Source organism: Vipera berus (genome assembly GCF_964194415.1).
Source record: "Vipera berus genome assembly, chromosome: 15".
Taxonomy (NCBI): domain Eukaryota; kingdom Metazoa; phylum Chordata; class Lepidosauria; order Squamata; family Viperidae; genus Vipera; species Vipera berus.
In genome coordinates this window covers 5,860,161-5,872,861 of record NC_138218.1, presented here as the reverse complement: position 1 = coordinate 5,872,861, position 12,701 = coordinate 5,860,161, and the positions used below count along the sequence as shown (strand labels likewise).

General features: G+C 46.2%; 1 protein-coding gene across 1 annotated transcript in view; it reads left to right on the top strand.

Moving 5' to 3' along the window:
• Nucleotides 1-1,512: 1,512 nt before the first annotated feature.
• Nucleotides 1,513-12,701, top strand: part of AK1 (adenylate kinase 1) — a gene marked incomplete at its 5' end in the record, with an annotated part of 31,804 nt that continues 20,615 nt past the window's right edge. Inside the window, 7 exons of the mRNA XM_081339483.1 lie at nucleotides 1,513-1,575; nucleotides 6,686-6,866; nucleotides 8,140-8,304; nucleotides 9,395-9,567; nucleotides 10,661-10,774; nucleotides 11,444-11,635; nucleotides 12,492-12,582. Coding sequence (XP_081195609.1) covers nucleotides 1,513-1,575; nucleotides 6,686-6,866; nucleotides 8,140-8,304; nucleotides 9,395-9,567; nucleotides 10,661-10,774; nucleotides 11,444-11,635; nucleotides 12,492-12,582 — 979 coding nt within the window. The remainder of the gene's footprint in view (nucleotides 1,576-6,685; nucleotides 6,867-8,139; nucleotides 8,305-9,394; nucleotides 9,568-10,660; nucleotides 10,775-11,443; nucleotides 11,636-12,491; nucleotides 12,583-12,701) is intronic.

Below are 12,701 nucleotides of genomic sequence, written 5' to 3'. Positions count from 1 at the left end.
CTACGTTGGCCCTCCTGGCTTTCCACAACGCCAACACACCCTGGAAAAAAAATATCAAAAGGCGAGGGAGGGGGGTGGCGGGGAGGCAAAGAGGAAAGGGCCATCCGCAGTCACGTTCAGACCGGGCTAAAGCAGGCCGGAGGAAGCAGAACTGGAGGCTGGTCCTGGGTGGGTAGGGGTGGGTGGGTGGGTGGGCTTGGTGGGTCTTTCTAAAGGGAAAAAAAAGAATATTGGTGTGGTTTTTCTATTGTTTTTAAGGAAAGGAAGGGCCCTGCTAGCTAGTTGGAGACCTCGGGCAGAGTTTGTGGAGGATGCAGTTGAAAGGAAGAGCTTCGGCATGGGGAGGATGGGGGGGCTGATATCAGAGGAGTCCGAAGTGGAGAAGGACGGCAGGCTGAAGCTCATACACGGGGGAGAGAGAGAGAGAGAGGGAGGGAGGAAGAGGAATGGAAGGAAGGAAGGAAGGAAGGAAGGAAGGAAGGAAGGAAGGAAGGAAGAGAGAAGGGGAGAGAAAGATGAAAGGAAGAAAGGAAGGAAAGAAAGAGAAAGAAAAGAGAAAGAAGAAAAGGAAGGGAGAGAGGGAGGAGAGAAAGAGACAGAAGAGAGAGGAAGAGGAATGGAAGGAAGGAAAGAAGGGAGAGAGAGAGAAGGGGAGAGAAAGATGAAAGGAAGGAAAGAAAGAAAGACAAAGAAAAGAGAAAGAAGAAAAGGAAGGGAGAGAGGGAGGGAGGGAGGAGAGAAAGAGACAGAGAGAGGAAGAGGGATGGAAGGAAGGAAGGGAGAGAGAGAGAAGGGGAGAGAAAGATGAAAGGAAGAAAGACAAAGAAAAGAGAAAGAAGAAAAGGAAGGGAGAGAGGGAGGAGAGAAAGAGACAGAGAAGGGAGAGGAAGAGGAATGGAAGGAAGGAAGGAAAGAAAGACAAAGAAAAGAGAGAAGAGAGGAAGAGGAAAGGAAGGAAAGAAAGAAAGAAAAAGAAAGAAGAGACAAGGGGAGAGAGAGAAAGAAGAGACAGAAGGGGAGAGAGAGAAAGAGAGAGAGATGAAAGGAAGAAAGGGAAAAAGAAAGAGAGAGAGAGAGAAGAAAAGAAAGGAAGAAGGAAGTAAGAAGAAAGGTAGAAAGAAAGAAAAGAGAGATGGGAAAAGAAAAAAAGATGAAAGGAAGAAAGAAAAAAGAAAGAAAAAGTAAAGAGAGACAGAGAGCGAAAAAGAAGAAAAAGAAGGAAGGGAGAGAGAGAGAGAGAGAGGGAGAGAAAGAAAAAGAAAAGAAAAAGAAGAGGAGACTTGGAGGCAGTTTTCAAGAACCTTCAAAACACCTCCCGTCATCTTTTGGGCAGCCCCTCTGCACAGGCTCAGAGACGCTCTTTCCACCCGGCCACATACGGGCAGTTCTCGTCTCGACCTCCCGCCCCCGGAACCCGCCCCGAACCGGGAACGGCACCCAGAACGGAGCTGGAGGAGGAAAAGAAGGGAAGGGCAGGGAAGGGAAGGGCAGGGCGAGCGTCCCAGCAGAGCCATGAGCGACTCAGCCGAGGCGGGGGACTACATCTCCAGCCGGGAGATCCCGCGGCTCTTCGAGGTAGGTCCTCCGCCGGGGCAAGCCCCCTTCCTCCCGGGGTCGCCTCTGAGCATGCACAAAGCGCCCCGGCCGCAGCCTTGCCATCCCCTTCGGAGCGCAAAGGTGCCGCTTTGGGAACCTCCAAACTTTGCGCAGAGCGCGCGCGCGCGGTGGGGGTGGTGGGGGTGGGGGTGTTGGGGGGGAAAAAGCTAGTGTCTGGCCGGGATCTCCCCCCCCCCCGAAAAGAAGGAAGGGAGAGGGTTTCTAAGAGCATAAGCAGAGCGCGCTCTGGGCTGGCATTTCGGACAAACGGGAGCCGCCTTCGGGAATGGGCCAAAAAAAAAATAAAAAGGCTGCCAGTTAATTCCCGGCCGTCGCGGCGCAAATTCCTAAAGAAGTCAACCGGAGAGGGACAGCGCTGCTACAACAAGGAGGAGCTGGGGGGGGGGGAGATTGGGCGCACACACACACACACACACACACACACACACACACACACACACACACACACAGACAGACACACACACAGACACAGACACACACAGACACACACACACACACACACAGACACACACACACACACACACACACACACACACACACACACACATATATATATATATATATATATATATATATATATATATATATATATATATATATATATATATATATATATATATATATATATATATATATATATATATAAAACAACACACTTGAGAGGCACTCTGGAAGAAAGAAGTCAACCGGAGAGGGACAGCGCTGCTACAAGGAGGAGCTGGGGGGGGGAGATTGGGCACACACACACACACAAACACACACACACACATCTCTATCTATATCTATATCTATATATCTATATCTATATCATCTATATCTATATCTATATCTATATCTATCTATATCTATATCTCTATATCTATATCTATATCTATATCTATATCTATCTATATCTATATGTATATATCTATCTCTATCTCTATCTCTATCTCTATCTCTATCTCTATCTATATCTATATCTATATATCTATATCTATATCTATATCTATATCTATCTATCTATCTATCTCTATCTATCTATCTATCTATCTATCTATCTATCTATCTATCTATCTATCTATCTATCTATCTATCTATCTATCTATCTATCTATCTATATAAAACAACACACTTGAGAGGCTCTGGAAGAAAGAAGTCAACCGGAGAGGGACAGCGCTGCTACAACAAGGAGGAGCTGGGGGGGAGATTGGGCACACACACACACACATATATATATAAAACAACACACTTGAGAGGCTCTGGAAGATTGTCCAGATGGCTCCCGGAGACGTTTGGCTACCAATCCAAGCTGATCCTGCGTGATTTTCCACCCCTGGAGAGGCAGCATCAAGCTGCGCACCTTGGCTGGGGGGGGGGGCTTCTCTTTCCCCCACCCCCACCCCCCTTATTATTTGCAAACCAGGCTGCGTGGCTGATGCTATGGATGAAATGAATGCCCCCCCACACCCCGGGGTGAGTCAAGCCATCAGCTGGGCATGGGGGGACAAAAAAAAAATCAGTTTGCAAACCAGACACTGCTGAATTGGGGAGATGTGAATGCCTGTTCCTCCTGCATTGCTCTACTCACCCCACCCCACCCCTCCCACCCCTTTTTTTCTCTAGAGAACCTCCAGCCGCTGTGAGGGGCTATCTTAGCTTTTCTTTGAACCCTACTTTTTTAAAAAAAAAATTTCTGGGGTGGCGGGTAGCTGTGACTTTTAGTGGCCGGTTAGAATGCGCAGCCGGCTCCCCATCGCCTAATTCCAAAATCTGAAACGGACTGCCTGCGGCCGCTCTTGATGGAAAAGATAGACTGCCTCTTCCTAAGGATGCTCCGTTTTTTTTTTAAGAGAGAGGGCTCTCCTTGCACCAAGACAATAATAAGGCAGAATGTTGTCAGGCCAAAGAGGATGGGGTGGTTTTCTTTTTGCTCAGAGCCCTGATTTTGTTTCTTTATTGCTTTTGACTGTCCCATCTTTCAAGACAGGGTGGTTTATAAACAATTCAAAGAACAAGAAAAACAAAAATGAGGGGGGGGGGAAATGGCGTGGCATAAGAATTGTAGTAAAATAGGCCCACTGCAATTTATAATCCAGGCTTGAAGGCAACAGCCTTCTGGTGGGTTAAAAAAAATACATTCCATCTATGGCTAATATTTACAGATATACTATTCCTACCTAGGGATGCTCTCTATTCAGCTATCCCGACTTAGTTTTTAATTTATGTTGTCCCTCCTTTATTATTTTTCCAAATAACCCATATTTGGGACTTTTCACATCCCAGCCTACCTCACAGGATTATTGTAGAGTTGACGTGAGGGGAAATTCCCAGATTGCTGTTGTTGTTAGTTGCGAAGTTGTGTCCGACCCATCGCGACCCCATGGACACCGTTCCTCCAGGCCTTCCTCTACCATCTTCTGGAGTCCATTTAGGCTCACGCCTACTGCTTCAGTGACTCCAGCCAGCCACCTCCTTCTCTGTCATCCCATTCTTCTCTTGCCCTCAATCTTTCAACTCCCAGATAGACTGCATTAAACCTCTGGGAGGGAAAAAAATAGAATTAAATTAACAGGGAGGACAATTAACCACTGGAACAGCTTGCCTTCAGAGATTGTGGGTGCTCCATCACTGGAGGATTTTAAGAAGAGACTGGACAGTCACTTGTCTGAGATGGTATAGGTTCTCCTGCTTGAGCAGGGGGCTGGACTAGAAGACCTCCAAGGTCCCTTCCTACTCTATTCTATTCTATTCTATTCTATTCTATTCTATTCTATTCTATTCTATTCTATTCTATTCTATTCTATTCTATTCTATTCTATTCTATTCTATTCTATATTCTACTCTATATTCTACTCTACTCTACTCTATATTCTATTCTATTCTATTCTATTCTATTCTATTCTATTCTATTCTATTCTATTCTATTCTATTCTATTCTATTCTATTCCATTATTCTATTCTATTCTATTCTATTCTATTCTATTCTATTCTATTCTATTCTATTCTATTCTATTCTATTTTCTACTCTATATTCTACTCTACTTTATATTCTATTCCATTCTATTCTATTCTATTCCATAATTCTATTCTATTCTATATTCTACTCTATTTTCTATTCTATTCTATTCTATTCTATTCTATTCTATTCTATTCTATTCTATTCTATTCTATTCTATTCTATTCTATATTCTACTCTATATTCTACTCTACTCTATATTCTATTCTATTCTATTCTATTCTATTCTATTCTATTCTATTCTATTCTATTCTATTCTATTCTATTCTATTCTATTCTATTCTATTCTATTCTCCATTGCATCTATTCTATTCTATTCTATTCTATTCTATTCTATTCTATTCTATTCTATTCTATTCTATTCTATTCTATTCTATTCTATTCTATTCTATTCTATTCTATTCTATTCTATTCCATTCCATTCTATTCCATTCCATAATTCTATTCTATTCTATTCTATTCTATTCTATTCTATTCTATTCTATTCTATTCTATTCTATTCTATTCTATTCTATTCTATTCTATTCTATTCTATTCTATTCTATTCTATTCTATTCTATTCTATTCTATTCTATTCTATTCTATTCTCCATTGCATCTATTCTATTCTATTCTATTCTATTCTATTCTATTCTATTCTATTCTATTCTATTCTATTCTATTCTATTCTATTCTATTCTCCATTGCATCTATTCTATTCTATTCTATTCTATTCTATTCTATTCTATTCTATTCTATTCTATTCTATTCTATTCTATTCTATTCTATTCTATTCTATTCTATTCTATTCTATTCTATTCTATAAATAACGGCAACCAGCAAAGGCTGTATTAAAGCCAGAGACTCTTTCCCATCAGATTTTCCCATAATTCACCAGGGTGATGCTAACCCCGAGGCATTCAGTGACGTTAGAAAAGGGCTGTGTAAATTCAGTTGTGGATTGCCTTCTACGGATCAGCAGTTCTCTTTCTCCTCGAACAATTCTGCAAAGAAATCTAAATAATGAGGGTGTGTTTGTACATAGCAGCATCACAACACAGCAAAATGTCTCCAGGGCTCATTCTGAAAGCTGGTTTTACCAAGGCGTCTCGTCAAAAGGGTGCGAGAGTTTTTTCAACTGCAGCGAATTTAAAGACCTGTGGACTTCAACTCTCAGAATACCCCCGCTGGGGAATTCTGGGAGTTGAAGTCCGTTGGCTTTAAAATCGCTGACATTGAAGAACGCTGTACTAAAATTGGCATTTCAAATCTCACTTGACACATCCTTCCTTGCAGACACTAAGGTCTTCCCCCAGTCAGCAACCCAGAATGCACGGGATATACTTCAAAATAAAACAGGAGCACCAGTTGAAGCGTCTTCAGAGGAAGGAGTGCTTTTGAGAACGCGCAGACGGCTTGTTGGGTCTGGAGGGGGCTGAATGGAAAATGCGCTTTCTCTGCATGCGGGTATAAGACTTGCAAGCTCAACCCCAAAGTAAATTCTTCTGGGAAGCTTCCACCGTCAGGAAGCTTCCACCCTCTGACAAATGAAATAGTCAGGAAATTTACGCTACTTGATTGGCAAGTTGAACTGATCCTCTTGGGAAAAATCCAGGAGTCCTAGCCACGAAGACTTCTCCTAAATTGCAGATAATCCTCAACTTACAACAGTTTATTTAGCGGCCGGAGTTACAACAGCACTGGGGAAAAGTGACTTTACGACCGTTATTCACACTTAAGGCCGTTGCAGCATTCCTCCCCCCCCCCCCGCGGTCAGGTGATCAAAATTCAGACGCTTCGTATTTATGACGGTTGCAGCATCCTGGGGTGACACGATTGCCCTTTTGCGACCTTCTGACAGCCAAGTCCACGGGGAAGTCCAGATTCAGTTAACGACCATGCCAGTCACTAACCGAACAACTGCAGTGCTTCAGTTAAGAAGAAAGATCCTAAGACGGGGTAAAACACAATTCAGGTTTCTGCTTAGCAAGCAGAAATTTTCGGCTCACCTGTAATTTAGAAACGAGATACTTTAAAAAAAAATACTTCACTCTTTCTGCTTCTCCTCCTCCTCCTCCTCCTCCTCCTCCTCCAGAGTATGTTGACAGGACTGATGTATTATCAGCCAGAAGATCCCATCAGCTACCTGGAAGGATGCTTGAAGAAGGTCCGGGCGATGGGTGGTCCCGAGAAGCTGCAGTGGGACACGTTCCTCAGTCAAGAAGATGCTCAATCTACTGCTGGGGGGTTAAACAAGAAGGCCCTCTTCTATTCAGGTGGGTGACCGTTCCACAGGTGGTGGGTTTCGAGGTCTCTGTGTTAAGAGACCAGGCGTCCTCCTCTTTGAGATCCAGAGGGTCTCAGGTGGATGGGGAAGAAGGTCCTTTGGGATCCTGGGGGAAGAACTATGTCTCCACCAGGCGTCCTTCCCTCTGAGTTGCATGGAGTCCCCAGCTCCTGGATGAGGAAAAGGGTCCTTTGGGATCCTGGGGGAAGAACTGTGTCTCCACCAGGCGTCCTTCCCTCTGAGTTGCATGGGGTCTCCGGCTCCTGGATGGGGAAAGAGGTCCTTTGGGATCCTGGGGGCAGAACTATGTCTCCACCAGGCATCCTTCCCTCTGAGTTGCATGGGGTCTCCAGCTCCTGGATGGGAAAAAGGGTCCTTTGGGATCCTGGGGGCAGAACTATGTCTCCACCAGGCGTCCTTCCCTCTGAGTTGCATGGGGTCTCCGGTTCCTGGATGGGGAAAGAGGTCCTTTGGGATCCTGGGGGCAGAACTATGTCTCCACCAGGCGTCCTTCCCTCTGAGTTGCATGGGGTCTCCAGCTCCTGGATGGGGGAAAAGGGTCCTTTGGGATCCTGGGGGCAGAACTATGTCTCCACCAGGCATCCTTCCCTCTGAGTTGCATGGGGTCTCCGGCTCCTGGATGGGGAAAGAGGTCCTTTGGGATGCTGGGAATAAAAGCTTCACGTTTACCAGAGTTTTGCTTGGACATCCCTTAATGCCCTTAGTCCTGGACTTAGTAACCCTTCTTTTAGTGACCACTCAAAACTGGAAAAAGGGACTTGCGGCCGATCCTCGCCCTTAGAAACCCTCACAGCATCCCCACCATACAGGCAGTCCTCAATTTACAACAACTCGCTTAGTGACGGAAGTGACAGCAGCACCAAAAAAGGGAACTCGTGACCGTTATTCACACTTGCGACCGTTGCCGCGTCCCCGTGGTCGCGGGACTGACGTTCGGATGCTGGGCAAAGAGATGCGTATTTGTGACGGTTGCAGCGCGTCGATTGTCACGTTTTGCAATCTGACCAAGCAAAGTCCAGGGGCGGGGGAGAGCCGGATTCGCTTTTAACAACCGGGTGACAACTAAGGTTGTAAAACCGAGGCAGAATTCGCTTGACGGTTCCCTTGCTTAGCGGTGGAAATTCTGATCCCCATTGGGTCGTAAGTTGAGCACTACCTTGTTCCGTTGCCTGGGCTTGTCCTCTCGGATGATCAGTTTCCCCTCCCCAAACAGGCTGTGACTTCTTTCTTCTCTCTTGCAGCTTCCCCCTCAGCCCCCTTCAGCTCCTACCACCGGGACGTATCCTGTGTGCAGAGTCAGTTCTCCATCGAGAGCGATTCCGGCATGACCGAGTCCACTGGGCTAATCCAGGAATACGACGTGTTTGACCCCGAACGGCCCCGTCCTAAGATGGTTTTTGTGATAGGTGAGAGGTTCGGTCGGAAAGAAGGTCGGGGTGGGAAGCAGATCCCTGGAGGGTTGGACTAGAAGACCTTCAGGGTCTCTTCCGGTCTTAGGATCCTGTGAGGTGTCAGAGGCCCAACTCCCTGGGATACGTCTGTGTTTCTTTGCAGGAGCATCAAGAGCTTCATTTGGGAGTTAAGGGACACATCAGAGGGGGGGGGAAAGAGAAGGTCATAGAATCATAGGGGAGGAAGGGACCTTGGAGATGGGAGGAGGAGGAAATGGAGGAGGAGGCAAAGGAGAAAGAGAAGAAGGAGAAGGAGAAGAAGGAGGGGGGGAGGAGGAGGAGGACAAGAGGGAAGAGGAGGAGGAGATGGAGGAGGAGGAGGAAATGGAGACGGAAGGCAAAGGAGAAAAAGAGAAGAAGGAGGAGGGGAGAAGGACAAGAGGGAGGAGGAGAAGATGGAGGAGGATGAGGGAATGGAAACGGAGGAGGAAATGGAGACGGAAGGCAAAGGAGAAAAAGAGAAGGAGGAGAAGAAGGAGAAGGAGGAGGGGAGGAGGACAAGAGGGAGGAGGAGGAGAAGATGGAGACAGAGAAGGAGGAAATGGAGAAGGAAGGCAAAGGAGAAAGAGAAGAAGGAGGAGAAGATGGAGGGGAGGACAAGAAGGAGGAGGAGGAGAAGATGGAGGGGAAGGGGAGGAGGAGGAGGAGATAAATCATAGAATCGCAGGGCTGGAAAGAGACCTTAGAGATCTTCTAGTCCATCATGATCAATTAGAACAGCATCTGGAGAAGGATTCTTTACCCTCTCTCTCTCTCTCTCTCTCTCTCTCTCTCTCTCTCTCTCTCTCTCTCTCTCTATCTATCTATCTATCTATCTATCTATATACACAGCCCTCAAAAGAATCTCCTTTCTCAACCTACAAATTTTTGGTGGGGCTGAAAATTTCCCCCCGTCTTTTTTTTGCAGCTAAGACTGAAAAGTTGCAGGGTTATTAAAAGGAAAGGTCCTAACCCCTTCTTGTCTTCGGGGTGCCTTATCTAGACTGGCCTCTTTGATGAAAGGCCTGCTTCCCGCCAAAATGACCCCCACTTTTCTCCCCCACAGGGGGTCCCGGGAGCGGGAAGGGGACGCAAAGCCGGAGGCTGGCCACTCACTTTGGTTTCGTCGGTGTCTCTGTCGGAGAAATTCTCCGCGCTCAGATGCTCCGTCATGTCACGAGCGACAAGAAGTGGGAGCTCATTGCCAAGATTATTGCTGACGGAGAGTTAGCCCCGTCGGTAAGCGAGACGCGCCTTGAAGCTGCCGTTAGCCCCGACTCTCTCTCTCTCTCTCTCTCTCTCTCTCTCTCTCTCTCTCTCTCTCTCTCACACACACACACACACACACACACACACACACACACACACACAGAGTCCTCACCCTATGGCCACAACCGAGGCTCAAAATTCCCCTTGCTAAGCAGGATGCTTATTAAGTGAAGTTTACGCTATGATACGACCCCATGATAGAGATAGTGCCCCCCACCTCCATCCTTCTTTTAATGGCCTTCTCTACCTTAGTGCACAAGCCACAAACTGGGAATAATAATAATAATAATAATAATAATAATAATAATAATAATAATAATAATAATAATAATAATAATAATAATAATAATAAGAAGAAGAAGAAGAAGAAGAAGAAGAAGAAGAAGAAGAAGAAGAAGAAGAAGAAGAAGAAGAAGAAGGGACCTTGGAGGTCATCTAGTCCAACCCTCTGCTCAGGCAGGAAACCCTATAGTACCATTTCAGACAAGCGGCTGGCCAGTCTCTTCTTAAAAACTTCCAGTGTTGGAGCATTCACCACTTCTGGAGGCAGGTAGTTCCACTGGTTAATTGTTCTCACTGTCAGGAAGTTCCTCCTTAGTTCCAGGTTGCTTCTCTCCTCGACTAGTTTCCATCCATTGCTTCTTGTCCTGCTTTCAGGTGCTTTGGAGAATAGCTTGACTCCCTCTTCTTTGGGGCAACCCCTAAGATATTGGAACATGGCTATCATGTCACCCCTCACCCTTCTCTTCATTAAACTAGACACACCCAATTCCAGCAACCGTTCCTTATATATTTTAGCCTCCAGTCCCCTAATCATCTTTGTTGCTCTTCTCTGTACCCTTTCTAGAGTCTCGACATCTTTTTTACATCGTGGTGACCAAAACTGGATGCAGTATTCCAGGTGTGGCCTTACCAAGGCCTTGTAAAGTGGTATTAGTACTTCACGCGATCTTGATTCTATCCCTCTGTTAATGTTAGTTAGGGGAGAACTTCTCCTGCTGCGTTTGGGTCTCCAAGATAGCTCACTGCCATCGCTCTGGAGATGTTCTCTTGTGCTTTTCAGGAGACCACCGTTGAAGAGTTGAAGCAGCAGTTTATCAGGCACCCAGAGGCCAAAGGCTTTGTGGTGGATGGGTTCCCGCGAGACATTGGCCAGGCCTTCCTGTTTGAGGAGCAGGTGAGATGACGTGGCCAACATTTCCTCCCTGAGAGATGGTAGGTTGGTGTCACTTCTTCTCTCCACCTGATGGTAGAGAGACCACCAGGTGAGGCTAGATATTTCAGAGAAGATGTAAATGTAGAAGGGAAAAGTCCAGAGAAGAGCAACTAAGATGATGCAAGGCCTGGAGAGTAAAACATATGAAGAAGGGCTGCGGGACTTGGGTTTGGCTAGTCTAGAGAAAAGAAGAAATAGGGGAGACATGATAGCAGCATTCCAGCATTTGAGGGGCTGCCACAAAGAAGAGGGGGTCAACTTATTCTGCAAAGCACCTGAAGACAAAAAACAATGGTTGGAATGATCAAAGAGAGAAGCAACCTGGAACTAAGGAGAAACTTCCTAACTCTGAGGACAATCAACCAGTGGAACAGCTTGCCTTCAGAACTTGTGGATGCTCCATCACTGGAGGCTTCTAAGAGGAGACTAAGACAGTCACTTGTCTTGAGATGGTATAGGTTCTCCTGCTTGAGCAGGGGGCTGGACTAGAAGACCTCCAAGGTCCCTTCCAGCTCTATTCTATTCTGAAAAAAGAATGAAGGCCTTGGACCGAAAGCAAGCAAGGTGGGATGAGACCAATCCCAAGGTTGGCTTCTCACGATCCTATCCTCCATCCTTTGCCTTTCTTAGGTTGGCTCTCCAGATGTTGTGGTATTCCTGGCGTGCTCGAGTCAACAGCTCCGGCAGCGACTAAAAGAAAGGGCTCAGGAACAAGGACGCTTGGATGATAATCCTCACGCCGTTGAGCGCAGGCTGGAGACCTTCAAGCAGAATGCTCAGCTGATTGGGAAGTACTACCAGGAGAAGGGAGCCTTGGTCCGGGTGAGCAGCGCGAGGGCGGGAATCCCAGAAGATGTCTAGATTTGCTTTTCAGTGCCTTGCTCAGTGACACATCTCCTGAGAACCTCAGTTGCTTAGGGCCTAAGCAAGAAGAACATTCCTTCAGCGGGGCAAACAAGACTGTCTTAGCTTGACATGAGAGTCATCCATCGCTCTGAAGAAGGTAGTCAATATTTTGCCAGTTTTCTTTGTCCCACACCGTCCCAAAGGTGCTTGGTTGACTTCCAAAGAGACGTGTGGTGACAATGTCTTTGGAGATTCTCAGTCATCCGGGTCCACGGTCGCCCCAAAGGTGCTTTTTTTTCAAAAGGCAACGGGACTTTCTTGAAGACTTGTCAGAGCTAAAGAAGCTTCTGGGATGAGAAGCGAAACGTCTTTAAGGAAAAACTAAGAACGTCCAGTTGCCTTTTGGGACAACTGTGGATCTGGAGGACTGAGAATCTCCGTAGACTTTGTCAGACACGTCTCTTTGGCGGTCCACCATACCACTCAAAGCGCTTTTGGTGTCTCAAGGACCGTGGTTGCTGCCTTACAGAACCAATTTGGGTCCAGTTCAAAGGGACATCTGCTTTTAAGCCTGCTTTTTTTCATATTACTGAGGAACTTGATGACGTTGGAATTTCATAACAACATTTCTTTGCCATTATCCCCCTTTGGAGACGCAATAAAGAGATACGTCTACAAACGTCCACTGGTTATCTTCTCCATCCCTTCTCTGAAGGGAGGTTAGACATTTGAAACTGAGGTCCAAAAGTAAAGACTTTTGCACACATAGTAGGCAGAAGAACAGAGCAGAGGATTGGACCAAGACTGAGTCCGTATTTCTTCTCCTTTCCAGTTCGATGCGGACGGAGGAGAAGATGAAATATTTGCTGCCGTCAGCTCCTGCATTCAACAACGGCTGCAGCCAGAGAGGAAAAGAATTCTGGGTGAGAAAGAATCTGCTTATATTATGGGAACAACGAAACGCTCCCACGCCATCCTACTCCAGCTCAGAAAAATATAGGTGGAGGGGGGAAGACTTTAGATCGCTCCAGGCTCTAGCTAC